Source organism: Euprymna scolopes, chromosome 21, assembly GCF_053919585.1.
Source record: "Euprymna scolopes isolate OS-2025 chromosome 21, ASM5391958v1, whole genome shotgun sequence".
NCBI classification, from domain to species: Eukaryota; Metazoa; Mollusca; class Cephalopoda; order Sepiida; family Sepiolidae; genus Euprymna; species Euprymna scolopes.
Window position 1 is genome coordinate 46,561,969 of NC_136502.1, and position 17,606 is coordinate 46,579,574.

The 17,606-nt window shown below is 33.7% G+C and overlaps 1 protein-coding gene across 2 annotated transcripts in view; it reads right to left on the minus strand.

Moving 5' to 3' along the window:
• Positions 1–666: 666 nt before the first annotated feature.
• Positions 667–17,606, minus strand: part of LOC145242217 (uncharacterized) — a 31,140-nt gene continuing 14,200 nt past the window's right edge. Inside the window, exons 1-3 of one of the 2 annotated variants that reach the window (XM_080105216.1) lie at positions 16,914–17,088; positions 9,472–9,503; positions 667–4,078 (exon numbers count right to left, since the gene is read on the minus strand). In XM_080105216.1, the coding sequence (XP_079961342.1) occupies positions 3,340–4,078; positions 9,472–9,500 (768 nt within the window). In that variant the 5' untranslated portion in view covers positions 9,501–9,503; positions 16,914–17,088 and the 3' untranslated portion in view covers positions 667–3,339. Of the gene's footprint in view, positions 4,079–9,471; positions 9,504–16,913; positions 17,089–17,606 lie in introns of those variants that run through there. The other variant, XM_080105217.1, reaches the window with a different exon arrangement.

Here is a 17,606-nt window from a genome sequence, read left to right on the forward strand (position 1 = left end):
TTGGCTTTCATAGCTCTTGTGAGCTGCGACGTTGTCTGACTGTGGTAATAATTATATATTCTCTCACATTCTGAAATTTATATAAATCTATATACATATATATATACACACATCTATACATGTGTGTATATATATATATATATATATATATAAACATGTGTATATACATATATATACACATATATACATGTGTATATACATATATATATATATACATACATATATACATACATCTATATACATACATATATATATGTGTATATACATATGTATACATACATATATAAATATATATATATATACATAAACCTATATATATATATATACATATATATATACATATATATATATCTATATACGCATACATCTATATATACATATATATATATATATATCTATATACGCATACATCTATATATATACATACATCTATATATATCTATATACATATATACATACATTTATATAAATATATATATATACATACACATATATCTATATAAATATATATATATATATACATACGTATATATCTACATAAATATGTATATATATATACATACATATCTACATAAATATATATATATACATACATATATACATACATATATCTATATAAATATATATACACACACACACACACATATATATATATATATATATATATATAATAGTTGTATATATTGGTTTCCTAAATGTAAATCTCATGAAACTTGCGTGATTATTAAAGAGTGCCCAATGCAGGATAGAGCTGGTATATAGTCTGTTTATTATACAAACATTATTGGTTACATATGTGCATATGTGTTTCATCCCGTGTGGTTAAGTTGTTGCAACAGAGAAATATTGGTATTATTTTAACTAGGCAGTTGTTTATTAAGGCTTAAGTACACTACTGAAAGTTAATTGAAGTGGACAAAACATCTTTAGTCAAATGGAAAATACTAAGAAAGGATAAAACATGTAGTTCATTAACTTCATCCTGTTATTTATGTTTCACAGAGAAACATGAGATTGTTAATTTTATGGACAGTGAAAAATTATAAAATGTAAAAGTAGTTTCAGCTATAAGCTGCAAACATTTTGGCGGCTACACTTTAACTAAGATGTAAAAAATGAATAGCAATCCTGTGATAGTAGTAACACTACAATTCACTTCCAATATCTTAATTAATTAATAAATGAACCAAGGTAAAAGATGAAAGGATACGAAGTAGTTCCGATACATCACAAAGTAATATCTATACTTACTATAAACCGACACACCTCTAATTAATAATGACACTCACCAAAAGTGTTGAAGAAGAGGCTAGCATAAATAACTTAACTAAATTTAAGGAAGGAGCCATCCTCTCATTACCCCTCAACACGATCTTAAACACTAGCATTAATACTAAATGGACAGAAACACAATATGCCACCAACTGGATAAAGGTGAGTACACTTTGCATATTTAATAATTAAACACCCAAAAACGATTAACTAAAATTATCTATGGGTCTAGCATGCTTATAATTGGAATGTTGATATATACCTACAAAAGGTATTATCGTAACGCAGCATTACATAGGGAAACCAACCACATAATTGACCCCAAATGATAACTAGAGGACTTTGGAAATGGAATACTCCACCAATATAGACAAATAGATGCTATTATGTACCTGTTTGCATGCATATGGTCTGAAGAACTTACTCCTATAATGAAACATATAAACCTATAAAATATATTTATATTCTAGTATTGAAGAAAAAGATAAACAACCATCGAAATGGAGTTTATAGATATGGAAACCTTTGCTCGTGTAATTACTTTAGACATTGCGGTAGAGTGGAAAATATAATTCCTGTTCAACTGACTGTTAATTTGACCATATGGACATATATCTTATAAATAAACAAATAAATAATTTGAAAATGAGAAACAAATGAACAGATAAAAAAATTGAGGAATAAGACAAATAATGAAGTCGCCACCAGAAAAGAAAAACAACCATAAAAACCTAAGATAGGGAAGTAGCAGCAATGAGGGTATAATATTACTCTAGATCAAAGCAAAACTTAGGCCAATAAACAACCACCATGTTAAAATAATACCAATACCTCTCTGCTGCAGCAGCTTGACCACACAGGATCATACTTCCCCCCTTCTCCTTCACCCTCTCCCCCACCTACTCTGTTCCTTCACCACACCTCTCTCGAAAACCCCTACTGCTCACATTCACAAAGTATACACCCTACTTTCTTCTAGAGTGGAAACCATACCCGAATATCTTATAAAAACGGAATGTAATCTTGACTCTTGTTTCAATATCGCTCCGTTTTTGGTCTGATGAAATAGTATCTTTGAATTGGGATTCCACTGAAACATGTATGCACATATGTAACCAATATGTTTGTATAATGAACAGACTATATATGGTCAATTCCAGATATTATAACAGTATCAAACTACTAATGAAACATAGCATCACTCAACACCTGCGATGACAAACAGCATCTGAAGAGTAAGCCACATGAATATGACAACCATGTTGAGAATAAGAATCTGAGGTATATGTTGATTTTTGTTGTTATTTTTAGTGATATTTAAATTCAGTATTTGTACTGAATTTAATTATTACTAAAAACAACCAAAATAAACATAATGTTAAAATGAAAAAATAGCTTGTAATTTTAACTGGGGCTCTATAGTGTAGTGATGTGTACACCTGATCATGGACTGTGGTTATAGGTTTGACGCCTGGTATAGTCAGCTGCATTGATGAGCCGTAGGTATGGTGAAATGTGTCTGTGGATAACTATACACACACCCACACATTTATATATATATATATATATATATATATATATATATATATATATATAATTTGATTGGTTGGTTGGTTCATTGGTTGTTTTTGTTTTACAGCATATCAACCCTTTTCAGGTTATTTAATGCCGAATCCAAAGATTCGGAAGAAAAATTTTTTAATAGAATATATTTGTTGTTTTCAAGTTGGTTTTCTATTTAACCCATAGTTGGGACCCTAACAGGTACTACCACTCCGGGTTAGAGTAGACCTGGGAGCAATGGCAATTAAAGGGTGGCTCCACACTCCTCAAAGCCCGCAAGCTGGGGCCTCACCACAGGATATAGTTTAATATCCAGGACCTATATAATTTGAATCAGTAATTGTTGTGACAGTATAAAAAAATGCCAATCAAATACATCACCTCTCACACTTCCCACTACAACAAATAGCACCTGATGACAACTGGTATGTATGGCACGTCAACGGCGTGACCATGACAACCATGTTGAGAATAAGAATCTGAGATACACAAATAATCTAGAATTCAGGTCTTCTTTTCCTTTTTGTCGGTTGCGTGCATTGCCATGTGACATTTCAGATTGTCTTTACGAGTAAAAGGCTTTCCGCAGACCTCACATTTACTGAAAATCTCTCGGCTGTGTGTTTTAATGTGTCGTTTCAGGTGTTCATTTTGCGAGAAAGATTTCCCGCAGAGGTGGCATTTGAAGGGTGTCTCTCCAGTGTGCACTCTTATATGCTTTTTTAAGTGATCGTTCGTCACAAACGCTTTATCGCAGACAGCACAGGTAAAACGCTTCTCCCCGGTATGAGACCGCACGTGAACCTTCAAATTACTGTGGCTAGAAAACACCTTTCCGCAAAGATCACAATGATTTGCTTCCGTGTGCGTCTTCATGTGATAGATCAGTTCGCTTTTGCCGCAGTAAACTCGATCACAGATTTCACAGTTGAATGAAGTCTCGCCAGTATGCTTGGCCATATGGTTTTTCAAGCTCTTGTACGTCAAGAATGATTTTCCGCACACCCCACAGTGATAGGCCACCTCATCGGCATGCGATTTCATATGTTCGTTCAGAAATTTTGTTTCGCTAAAATCTTTACCACAGATTTTGCAATGCATTAGCTGTCTGTCAAAATGGGTTTTTAGATGAGCTCTCTGTTCAGATTTCTTAGCAAATTTTTTTCCGCACACTTCGCAGGAAAAGATCTTATTTGTTGGCAATGATGGTGGTCTGAAGTTCTGTTTTGGGGAGTTTTGATGGCTGAAAAGAGAAAGAAAATTCAACATGAAATGAATGAAGCAGAGACGTCCACGAGCGTTCAAGCAGATGATACATGTTTCCGTGTGTTTTTGCCATCTGGCATGGATGGTGACCATTAGACAAAGTTCGTAGCTACATGCAGAAGGAGTAAAAAAATATTTTAAAACTAGTTTCCAATAACGTTCTTCTGGTTGTTGTCATCATAGTAATATTTGGTTTAACATCTGTTTTACACTAGCAGGGAGACTTGACGTTGCCCGAGATTGAATGATGATCGATGAATGTTTCACACTTTCATATTTTTATAGTCATTGAAATCGGTAAAAATTGCCCATTTTTCAATCAAATCAATTGATTGCCTACTCTAGTTGGGGACCCATTGTGGTGCACCGAGACAAAGCTTCATATGCCTCCTCGCGATGACTTTGTCCACAATACATTGTAGTAAACATTGCACTGTAGAGAACATACTGTTCATTTTATAAACTTATTTTTATATAAAATGGCTTGAATTAAAGTTTATAATACAAAAGTCAAGTATCATGCTTCAATTGTGCTCTAAACAGAAATATTTTGAATGCGCCCCTGTCATATTAAAGAAACTACTGTTGATTTTATATGTTAGACCTTTCGGCTTGTGTGATAATATACTTCTCAAATACCCTTGTGATATTAGGCTGTGTTAGGTGGTGTTAACTTTGGTCAAAATTGTCTGTTCCTTCTTTCATTTGATTATTTCAATTATCAATTAACGATACTTATCAAAGACATTCTGGTACAAAACCTATCTAAGAATATTCCCAGACACATAAGGTACATTTGTGTGAAATTTCATAAAAATCGGCCCAGCCGTTTTTGAGTCCATAGGGAATGAATTCACAGCCACACAAAGTTCCTTTTATATAATAGTAGATACCAGCATGGATCGAATTGTTTATAGAAATGAACTCATAAACTAACATATCTCTGACCAGGTCTTTCTTCATCCCTCTTTCTTCCAAATCCATCATCATTTCCTCTTTATGTTTTCTTTGGCTTTATCTTGTGAACTTCCTCTAACCCAAGCACGCTCATCTATTCTCTGAATAATGTGACCATATTAATAGTCGCCCATTTTAAACACATCTATAATATAAATCTCACCTCTATTTAAATGCATGTTTGTATATCTGCCTAAAACTTTTGATAGAACCGACGGATTTTCACGAGATCAGTATTGTTTTTAAGTTCAATCCTTCGGACAACAAATATAAAAAAATTGACCCAAAACATTAATTCCTTCACCCTCAATAGGGCACTTTTCTACAAGGAAGGGGGGGGTCGCTTTTTTCGTAGATATTTTCGAAAGTCATCCACACTTTTCGATTGACTAGCCTTAATTTTGATGTTCGTCACTTCCGGTTCGATGATGGACACAACAGCAAAGATGTCACATTTATTTTTTTTCATTTTCTTTTCCTCCTTTGCGGTATGGGTTCGAGCCTACCTAGCTACTACCATTTTTTTTTTTAAAATTTCTTTGCAGTACATACACCTCCAAACACCCGGACAATGCTGGGCACCCAGGCTAGTCTCTCTATACTGTCCAAATTTAATCTTCTTTTAGTGTCAACATAGCGAGGCTTATCTTTTAGACAGACATTTCATATTCATCATATTATTTTCATATCATGTCTCCCTATGCAATGTGTATCCTAAATCCTCACTGATCATGTTTAACTTCCATACAGTATGACTAAATAAATTTTCAGAATAGAACAGCTTTACACTACTCTAGTGTTCCTTATGAAGATTAAAATAAACAAATAATTTGAAAATGAGAAACAAATGAACAGATAAAAACATTGAGGAATAAGACGAATAATGAAGTCGCCAACAGAAAAGAAAAACAACCTATATACACTGCATATCAAATTATTAACGAGTTTACATTTTATTAAATATTTAAGGACCGAGTGAATAAAAATCCATGAAACTTTGAGAAAGTGCTTACAATACTATTTAGCTACTCCAATCAGAAAATAAAAGTATTTAAAACAGTATTAGCGAAACTATAGCAGAAGATAGAAATATCTGTTGATTTCAGTGTGTCAAGTTATTAATGAGGTTGGGATAAAAACACAAAATACCCATAACTTGTTTATTGAAATAATTTTCAAACATTTAATGAACTAAGAAAAATGCTTAGAACATAATAACTACATAGCAATTTATACGTTGACATAATTAGTAGGGAATATGCGATCCTTTTTTATGAATGATTTGTAAAAGACGTTGGTCCATAGAATTAGTCAAATTTGTGATTTCATCAACAGTTATCCCTTGCAATACCTCTTGGAGAGTATCCCACAACTCATCTTTGCTCTTAAATTGGCGTCCACTTGCATAGAGGCGTCGCTTCATGATACTCTAAAAGTTCTCAATTGGGTTCAAATCTGGTGAATTCTCAGGCCACTCCATCTTCCGTAGTTAGAGAACCTACTTGTTGCAAATACTCTCTGATTTTGTTTGCTGCGTGCAAGGGATTATTATCCTGCATAAAAGTAATCGTTCTTCTGAACGTTAACCTTTGCTTTTTCAGCTATGGTTCAAAGTACTCCTTCAAAAACGCCATCATTTTTACGCCTTCTGGGACTCTCCATAGGCCAACTAAAGTACTGCCGATAATCCCAGCCCAAATCATTATCCAACCACCATCTTGTTGGCGCTTTAAACACTGTCGTCCATTTAGGACCCATCCCTTGCTTCAGCCATCTGGGCTATCAAAAGTGACACGCACTTCATCCGTGAACAATACTTTGGAAAAATCTGTTTTCATGTTGTCCTCTGCCCATTTCAATTGGTCTTGTATGTGATGTTGCTTTAATGGAGGCTTTGTCAGAGGCTTAACAGACTTTGCCACTTCTTTCAGAAGGCGACATTGAATATTTTTTTAGACATTTTTCAATCCGGCTTGGTCAAAGACTTCTCGACTTGTCTGCCCAGGGTTCTAAACAACTTGACGTTTAATTTGGAGTAGAGAACGGCGTGAAACAACTGTAGATTTACCTTTATCAACTCTCTTACGTACCTTTGTAGGTTCCTAAACAAAGTTCTTCACAGTTTGATGGTACCTTCCTACCATTTTCGATATTTTGAGGGTAGTTTTACCTTTTGCTAGTTGTTCTGTAATAGAACTCTTCTTAGAACTACTCAAACCACGTTTACGACCCATTTTATTCATGAAACAAACTGTCTTGTTAATAATTTGACACACCTCAAATACCGTGGATTCAGCAATTACGATGGCAAGTTGTTTACATTGCTCAAAACAGTACAAAAATTTCACAGTGCACACAGCTCAGCATTGCCAACGTTTCCAAAGCTTTAGATATGAAACTACTGGTAAGTTTCTGAAACTGGTAAAAAAATGTTATCTCGTTAATAATTTGACATGCAGTGTAATGACACCAAAATTTATGTCTAGAATCCTTATTCGTTTTGATTAAAATCTATGACACAAATTTGTATTCAAGCAAAGGTCAAGCATTAAGGTTTAAAGGCTCTTATGCTCCTTAAAAGAATTTTTTAAAATAGTTCCTACGATGGCTCTGTTCAGTCTCAAAAAACAAAGGATACCCCTTGTAGGGGCAGCTGCACATGTAATTATGAGACAAGGGTTGAGCAATTCCCAACCACACCTCTCCTGAATCGGCACTGTTTGAATTCAGTGGCAAGAAGTCCAGGACAACTGGAAACAATGCCAAGATAAGTGGTGAGCACATACAGCACCTGTAAGTCCTAAATGGTCACCTATTTAGTACTGACCAGGTTCAACGTTGCTTAACTTCGATGATTCAACGGAAACCGGGGTGTTAACATAATTATGCCGCATATAATAGTAAAAAAAAAAAAATGAGATTTGAGAAATATTTATTAATTGATGTCTAATACCCATTGTTCAAGTTTCATAAAAACTGCATAAAACTTCTTAAACTACATATAGCCCACATTACCCACCTTTCTACCTAGCAGTTGTATTCCAAATTCATAGTGATTGGTTGATTAGCCTAGGATTGTATCATGTGCATGCAAATATACAAACATATAAACATATATAAGTTTATAAGCTTGTTGACAGGTGGAATCAAGTTAAAGAGAGCAAAGGTCATTGTTATTATGAATAAAGATTTTTAAAAACACAGTTTTTTATTTTCAATTTTTTGCTTCTGTTCATGTATTCTTGTTTTATTCTTTCTCTTGTTGAACATTTTACTGCTTTCTCTTTACCTTGTTGACTGCGATGAGAGAGAAGCAAAGAGTAGTTGGTGATTTTTATGTTTTTTGGAGCTGGAATAAATAAAACGTTATATTTCTTCATATAAGATGTTTGTTTGTTTTCTCTACAAAGTGTTTATCTTTTAGTGGCAACGTCTCCAATAAGCCCAGACAATTAATTCTCTGGAGGGAATTGATAATGCACAAATACACAACAGTATTACCCATTCAGACAGCAGCAGGCTGTTGCATTTAAGGATATTAATAATGTGGGTTTCAACATTATAGACAATACCCAACCATTATTTGAACCAAGAAATGTAACTATCTTACCTCTTGATAGCTGGTGGGTCTGTGGTCAGTACAATAAGATTCACCTAAGAAAAGACTCCATGGCACAAACATACCATGTTACATGCCCTGGGTATGATAGTATAAAAATAAAAAATAAAAATAACTCTGCTCCGTTTTCCTGCTTTTCAACTGACTACAATATGGTCATCTCCAAGTCCAATGTGAACAAGTTCTTGATGAGTCGTCCCCTTAAGTAATCCAATTTACCAAATTTTTACTACTAACGATGACTACGACATTTTCCCATTGACTACGGTACACTCATTTACCCTTATTCTAGAGTGGCCTCCAGGCCTTGATAAGTGGTGACTCCTTTGTAAAAAAAAAAAAATGAAAAATAAAAAAATAAAAATAACTGGCAGCGTTCATCCTAGGCAGGTTGAACTAGCTTACCCCAAAGGAGAACGTTTCATGAGAATATCAGGATCACAAGCAGTGCTCAGTCGCATGTATATCCCAGTCAGGGGAAATGACAACATTAGTATTCTTTTCCAGTTCTTGCTGGTAGTTGTAAACATACTCCTACATACAGCACCTGGTATTATCAATTGGTTATCTATCAGGTATGGAACTGGCTCAACATGGCTTAACTTTGGTGATGTAATGAGCACCGGTGTGTCAATGTGATTATGCTGTGCTGTATATGAATGTACAATAACGCTCATAAAAATGTGTAAAGTTGAAAAATTGAATTTTAAATCTGGCTTAAAAAAAATGGATAATGGGCACTTGATTCTGAATGTGTAATGAATTCTCTCAAATAGAGAAAAGAATTTACATACCCATCTTCCATATTTTCAGGTTTGCACATTGACTGTAAAAGAAAAAAAAAAAATTTTTATTGCAAATATTTGAAACGGCACAAAGGTAATATTTTTAGACGCTTCATTCTTTAATACTAGTTATCTCCCCTCAAAACAACCTGTGAATGAGCAAATCCACCAGTATATTAAGTAGAGACTAACATAGAAAGGTGGGAAGGGAGGAAGTACACAAACAACACTTACAATTTGGGACTGGATGGATAGTAATTCTAGCAGAGAGCTAGAGGAGGGGTGGAGGTTAAAGATATGATCATTGTTCTTTTCTGTTAGAAAAACACTTTATTTATAATACTAAATGTAATGAAATTTGGAAAAGCTCTTAGAAGCATACTTAAGAAATTTAAAATTTGTAATAAACAAAATGCCTATGAAACACGATTAAAGATGTGTTATATTGAAGATGTGTATATTATAGGCTCCATTGAGCCTATAATTACATGTAAACAACACCATAACACAGATTGTAGCAGCAGAGACAGGCAGACATAGCTTTCATTAGCAGGAGCAGCCATGTACAGGATAATGTCAATATATAAACAACAATAGCGCCACTTTGTTTACCCTATAGTGTTCGATCGACTGTTAACAACATGCTAAGGTATCGGAAACCATGCTTCCATTACGATACACAGTTCATTCTAGCAAAGAATTATCTTGCATAACACATTTCCCAAGGAAATAGGTACACTAAGAAAAAGGCATCCCGATTTCATCAAATAGGATATGAATCTATATGATAAAAGAATAATTATAAAAATGCCACGAGTAACGAACTCAGTTTAAATTCATTCACAGACACGCCAAGTTGAAATGGAAACAAACATTCCCTCACAACAAGGCTAATCGTGACATTACAACACAATGACAGCAAAATGTTTCTTCTGATCACAGTACAAACTGTCTTTAACTACGTCCGTGCACGCAGTCTTACGTCATCAGCTGACGAAGTAATTGGTGATGGAGGTTGTCGTGATGACTCGTATGGATTAATCTTTCTTTCTCTAACAGCTGCAGCAGCAGCAGCTAGTGTGAACATCTTCATTCTTCTTTCCTACAGCAGCAGGAGCCTGCTAGTTTGTGACACCAGCAAACAAACTATACAACACCCGGTTAATACTGCTTCCCTTGTCTCTGTGCTGAACCCAACATTTACATTTAACACACAACAAGGATATAGAGACAAGGACAATTTTAACCCTTCTTTCTTTCGGGCTTCATTATTCCTAACAACAACAGACATTACTAATTCTCTTCATTTTCAGCAAGAACTTAATAACAAGGACATTAATAATTTCCTTTTTTCTCGGGAACATCTTGATAGCAAGAGACAATTTTAACCATTTCATTTCTTTATAATAAATATTTAAACTTACTCTTCCTGTCTGTCTTTCTGGCTACCATACACTAATTTTGTTGTTATAATTGTTGTTATCAAGTGTTGCGATACAACACTTGATAACAAATGTAAATATTTTATTACAAATTATTAGATTATTTATTGATTTATTTTTAGATTTGACTAGTTTTTTCTTATTAATAAAATAGTTTTTCTTCAGATTTCATAAGTAATTGGAATTTTATCACTCGCCATCAAAATTAACAAAATCTGTGCCATTTCTGAAATGGCCCTTTTCCCTTGTCTCTACTGATTGCGATATGTTGCTAATCCTGTGTAGTTCCAAGTCCATTCTCTAAGGCTTTGCCTTCTCTCTTTGAGAAGAGGTTAGTTTATTGCTGATTGCCTGAGGCACCACCACCGAGGAATGTCAACTGGGATGCAGACATTTTTGCAGGCCAGACTGCTCCTTCTCTGGCTCTTCAACCCCATTTTCCGACTCTTGTGTCACATCTCGCCGTGAAAGAGAAATAAATCCATCATCCTTCATATGTAATACTAAAGAGATTTTAACTTGAAATGGTACATCACCGTGGCTACCAAGAAAGAAGGCCGATGCATATGACAATGTAACGTCACTTCCTAATTAAGTTGTAGGTATAGACAGCTTCCGGTATTCAACCACGTGGTCATGCTAACAGGCATAAAAAAATATGGCTACCAAGATATGTTACCAATTGTCCATGTATGTTCTAAAGAAAAAGAACAATTCTCCATTCGGAAAATAATTATTATAATTGCACATTTGGGATAATTTTAATCAAAATATCGTAAGTGAATTCGTGTTTGAACTTTTATTTTTATTGGAGAAAGTCGAATATTTCATTTTATTTATTTATTTTTTTTACAAACAATTTTTATATAATATTTTTCAGTCCGTTCTTTTAATAATAAATAAAATTTTCACTGAGTATTTTCAAATATTTTAAAGTAAGCATTTTTCATGGTAGTGTTTTTTTTGTTTTTTTAATTTTTTTTTTTATGATTGGTGAATTATCAATATTTTAGCATGGGCCGTAATTCATTTCTTCAAAATATATTTAAAACTTCAATTTTTTAATTCTTTTATAACATTAGAACTGTAAATAATTTACATAACGAGTTTGTTTTACTGTACACGTAGATTCGAAAAAGTTGTCAAAAAACAAATATATAACAAATAAATGTTATCAAAGGCAAGATAAGTTACTTTTCTACCAAACATGCCGACATTTTTCTTTTTAAAATATATTGATAAACATTGTATGATTTTCGAAGCGATTACACATTTTAAAGTGAGTAAAACCACTAAAAACCTTTCCAGATAGGTAGAAGAGTAACTTATCTTGCCTTTGATAACATTTGTGATATATTTGTTTTTTGAAAACTTTTTCGAATCTATGTGTACAGTAATACAAACCTAAAATTTAATTTAACTTGAAAATAATATTTAAAATACATGTGCATACACTGCACAAGCACCCTTATTATTATCATAATAATAATAGTAATAATAATAAAAAAAACTGGTCTAGATGACATCGACTGGCGCCACACCACACCAACTAGTTGTGAAGGGTCAGGGAGGATGGAAAGACCGAGGTGAGAGAGTACTGACCAAATCTCCACTGGAAGTGTGCAGTTCAAATCTGGTACTTTGGGGAGGCATTTTGTCACCCAAACCCCAGGAAACACCAATGGCCGATGCCAACGAGAAATCAGTGACAACGGCTGTTGCGATAACATGCAATCATCTGCACAAGTGGTCAAAAGATGGAGAACACTGGAAATCTGGGGAGACTTGTCACTTGGTCTCCAGGGAACACCACAGGTTACTGCCAGTGAGCAATCACTGATGATGGCTTGTGAGACAACTAATACGCTACACATTTTGATGAAAAACATGAGGAAAAAATGGACATAGAAGAACAGAAAACCAAAACTTTAAATATAATTTCTGTATTTAAAGTAATAGTTATTTAAATATTTCAACATATAATAATCTTGTGGAGAAAATCCAGCTTCCCAATAAGGGGCACCCTGGATAGGAACAAAAATAATCTCAGTCATGAAAGATTTCTCCTTCACCGACAAAAGACAGAAAAGGTAAAGTGTAGCATCAAAACAGATACTACACTGTGATCTTGTTCCGAAGGCCAAAAAATATTTGTTTAATGTTTTTTTAATTGTTTGTTCCCTAAATTCATAATTCAGTTTTATAAGTTAAATTGTATATTGCTTTAAAATTAGTTAATTTTACATAGATAATATTTATATTTTATATTGAATAAAGTTCAGTTTCAGTATTAATCGAACTGTGTTCTTTTTTCTTTTTAAAAATGTTTTATTGCTCTTTTTCAAATGGCCCTCATATAGTACTGCCAGTCTGACAAATCTTACCTACATTGCCTGCAGACATTTTTCAGTTAACAGGCCTTCTTCTTACTCTCGGTGACTGTGACATCACTAGGTATCCCCAAAACAATGTGAAAAGTGCATGTTCCCGTGACATCAGACTTGTGTTAACTATACGAACTATGGAAAAGCAGAAGCGACTTAATGATTTTTTTTAAAACCTTTGTTTATCTTCTTCAAACTGCAATTAATAATTAATGTTTGTCATAATTTTGTTAGGTTTTAAGATTTACACAGTTTAACGATTAATAATATTATAAACATTTGTATATTAAATATGAAATATAGTTTTACTGTATGTTCTTTTGTTACCTACGGGCTTCCATATTTTGTTCGGTAAAAAGAGACGAACAACATATGAGAGGGGAGGCTACAAAATGCTTATTATTTGTGCAATAATATTTTCAAATCGGTTTTAATCTGGCGATAAAATAGCTGACAAGAGCCATGTTTATGTAAAAACTTAATATTTAAAAAAAAATTTAAACACTATTAATTAAAAATCTATGTTGTAACGGAACATTTTTAAATAATGGAATTTTAATCTTTTAAAAAATAATTAATGTTTACAAAGTTTCTTTTTCTTGGCAATTCAACTGATTATCATTATAGGGTAATCTCCAAAAATACCGTTAGGGCTTACAACATGGCCGCCAGAAGAGTCACGTGATCCGGTTGATCCAAAACATGAATCGTGCAAATGGAAAACGCAGCCTTGAAGGCAAACTTTGACAAACAATCACAATTTGTTTGTATTTAATTTTTTGTTGATATAATGTTGTTATAAAAATAGGCAAACTTTGAGAAACAATCTTAGGTTGTTTTTAGTTAAAACAGTGTTTATAAAAAGTATTTTATTCAGAACAAACAAGTGGTCGGGGTCGACGGAACGCAATTGAACCATGACAATTCCTGGAATTGAACCACAACGATTCCTGAAATTGGAACTGCTACCTACCTCAGAGAATTACAAAAATATCAATGCCCCTTAACGTATCACCCTTGTTCCTCGTTCCTCGTGTTCATGACAATAACGCTATACTTGGCGAAACTATGACATTGTCTCGGCTAATGTTAGCAATGCCAGATGACGTGCACATATTGACATGGCTTGCACAGAGACGTCTGGTAGCCAATTCATGCAATTGTCAAATTTGTGGGTCACCATGCGTGTTGGCTCGATATTCCGAATCCAAGGATGGTTGGAGATGGCGTTGCCGAAACGATGGATATCGTAATACAATTAGAACGAACTCTTTTTTTCAAAGAAGCAACCTCAATCTAAGAACCATTGTAATAATTATGTAAATGTGGAGCATGGATTTTCCACAAAAAACTATGGCAACAGAAAGTGAGGTGAGTGCCAACACAGTGAGCGATTGGTGCAACTTTTTGAGGGAAGTGTGCACTCAGTACATTGAACAAAACCCAATTCAATTGGGGGGTGTAGATGAGACCTGGACCCCAAAAGAGGTTGAAATTGATGAAAGCCATTTTTACCCTCCGAAATATCACAGAGGAACTGTCCGACGTAGCCATTGGGTGTTCGGCGCCATCGAACGAGGCTCTAAGAATTGCCTTTTGATCGAGGTTCCAGACAGAAAACGTGAAACTCTGGTCCCTATAATTCGCCAATGGATCTTACCCGGGACTCGTATAATAAGCGATGGGTGGAGCGCTTATGCAACCGTAGCAGACATTGACTTTGGTATTTACAGCCACGATGTTGTTGTCCACGAAATAAATTTTGTGGAGCCTAACGACGCGACTATAAATACTCAACTTATTGAAAATACGTGGATGCGAGCGAAGAAAAAACTTCGTCGTCAATTCGGTACATCAAGGGCTCTCTTCACTTCATATTTAAATGAATTTATGTGGCGTGAAAGAGTCGGCCCAAATAAATTTTGTGAGCTAATTTGTTGCATCGCCTCCATCTATTCTGTCTAAATTTATAAAATGAAAATTAAAAATATAAACTGTTTTTTTTTACATCATATTTTTATAACATTACATCTTTAAAAAAATGAACACCTTGTTTTAAATACCATTTTTATGAAAAACTCTGAATAAAATATTTTTTATAAACACTGTTTTAAAAAACAAACAAACTGTGATTGTTTCTCAACAAAAAATTAAATGACCGTTCTAAATAAATTATTTATTATTATGATATTGAAAAACTGTTTTTGTACTTAATTATTATGCTTGTTTGTCAAAGTTTGCTTTAAATTTGCGCTTTCCGGTTTCGTAATACGGCGATTCATGTTTTGGATCAACCGGATCACGTGACTCTTCTGGCGGCCATGTTGTAAGCCCTAATGGTATTTTTGGAGATTACCCATTATAGTATATATTAATTCGAAAAAACGCTATTTAAAAAAAATATATAATAATATTAAATTTATGTCATTTTTTTAATTGCAACTTCAAGGTAAATTTATGTTCAATACGTGTATTTAAACTTTTAAAAAATAAATATTTTTTTACTTATTTGAACTCTTATGTTTCATAATAAATAGAAATTTCGATAGATTTAAATATATTTTGTTCGAATTTCGAAAAAATAAATATGGAGGGAGGGCACGCACTAAAAAAAATATTTCCCCTCATATATTTTACGGAAACTGCATTTTATACGTGATTTCATTCTAAAATGGATAAGTATCGAAAATTTCACGAAAATCTGACCATTAGTTGAATTTTGCTAGATTTATTAAACACGGGTATGTTTTCACGTCCGGAATGTCTACTACATGGGAACGTTATTTTAAAGCGCCAATTATGTAAACATGATTTTCGTCTCTCAATTTCATTATTTTCGTTCGATGAAAATTTTTTTTTAAAATTATTACTGGTTTATTTAGCCCTTCTTCTTTTAAATGGTACAAAAGTTATATTGATAATATTAATTTATAATAAAGTTACATCGTGTTACATATAGGGCGGGGTAATTCTGTGGTGAATTTGGCAGTCCCTATACATCACGTAATATTTAAAAAGAAATAAATAAAACAGCTAACAACAATTCTGTTTAGGCCGGCCATTTGAACATTTACCTGTTAACTTATTTTTAAGTTTATTATTTATGTAAAAAAAAACAACCCTTTACTGTGCAATAACTTTGAACGAAATTAAGGAGCTTGCAACGGACCTTGTACTACAACTGAATCAGACCTTTAGTTTACAGCACGCCCGCCCCGCCACTGATTCTCACACTGAATTAAAATTAGGTAAATTAGAATTTTATTTTTTAACTAAAAATACAATTTAAAGCTAACAATTAATTTTGGCGGGCCTGGACGAGAATCCCCAACCCCTTCCCTAAGAACGGCTTTCGGAATAAACACCCACAATACCTCCTCATGGTTTTTGGGGTTTTGCTATTTTTTTTAGTGGATTATTATTGATTGGACACAAATATATAGGGAGGGGTCTTGTTCAGGTACGCCTTAATTTTATCTAAGATAGGACAGGTGTGAAAACGAAGCCGGGTGAGATTCTTCAACGGTGCCCCTATTCTACGAATGAACGTTCATACATTTTTTAATTTTTATTATTATTATTTCCAGGTTTAAATATAGAAACAATATATACAAAAATCCCTTACCAAAAAAATACGGCAAAGCAAAAAAAATAATTTAGCGCTCGAAAACACTAAATTGAAACACTTAAAGGCAAAGGCAGGAAGTTGGCGGTGTAAGATGAAAAAGTCCCCGATATTAATAAGACAACGAAATTAAAACCAAAGAAAGAAAAATAAATGAAAGAAAAAAGAAAAGAAGGAAAAATATTTTAGACTTTCGAATGAGAATTCAATTTACTATATAAATTTAACGTAAAAGGTTTTTGCATTTCTTGACCGCATAAGACCACTCTCGGCTGTCACTCTGAAAATATAAAAATCGTTACTCGTTCTGTGGTTAAAAGATAAGCGATCATTTTAGGTTAAATTTATCGTAAAGTGAGATTGAGCCCGGAATCGAAAGAGTAAAAAAAAAAAAATTATCTATTAACCAAGGTAAATGTTACCTTCCGCTACAACAGAACGCCGACCACGCTAATTTGGTTTCTTAGTGGTATTCGAGGTCGCTGACAACGAATCTAAGAATCAAACCCGTCGAAAATTTACCGTTTGAACCCCTGGACACTGGAACTATTTTACGCCATTTCACCGCATTCAGTAGTGTTTTCTTACATGATGCGTTTGCGCGTGCACTCACGTAGTGAAGTGACTTACCACATCGCGGAGGAATCTTAAGCGGACATTTTGAAATAACAAAGTTTTAAAAAAATGTGGTGC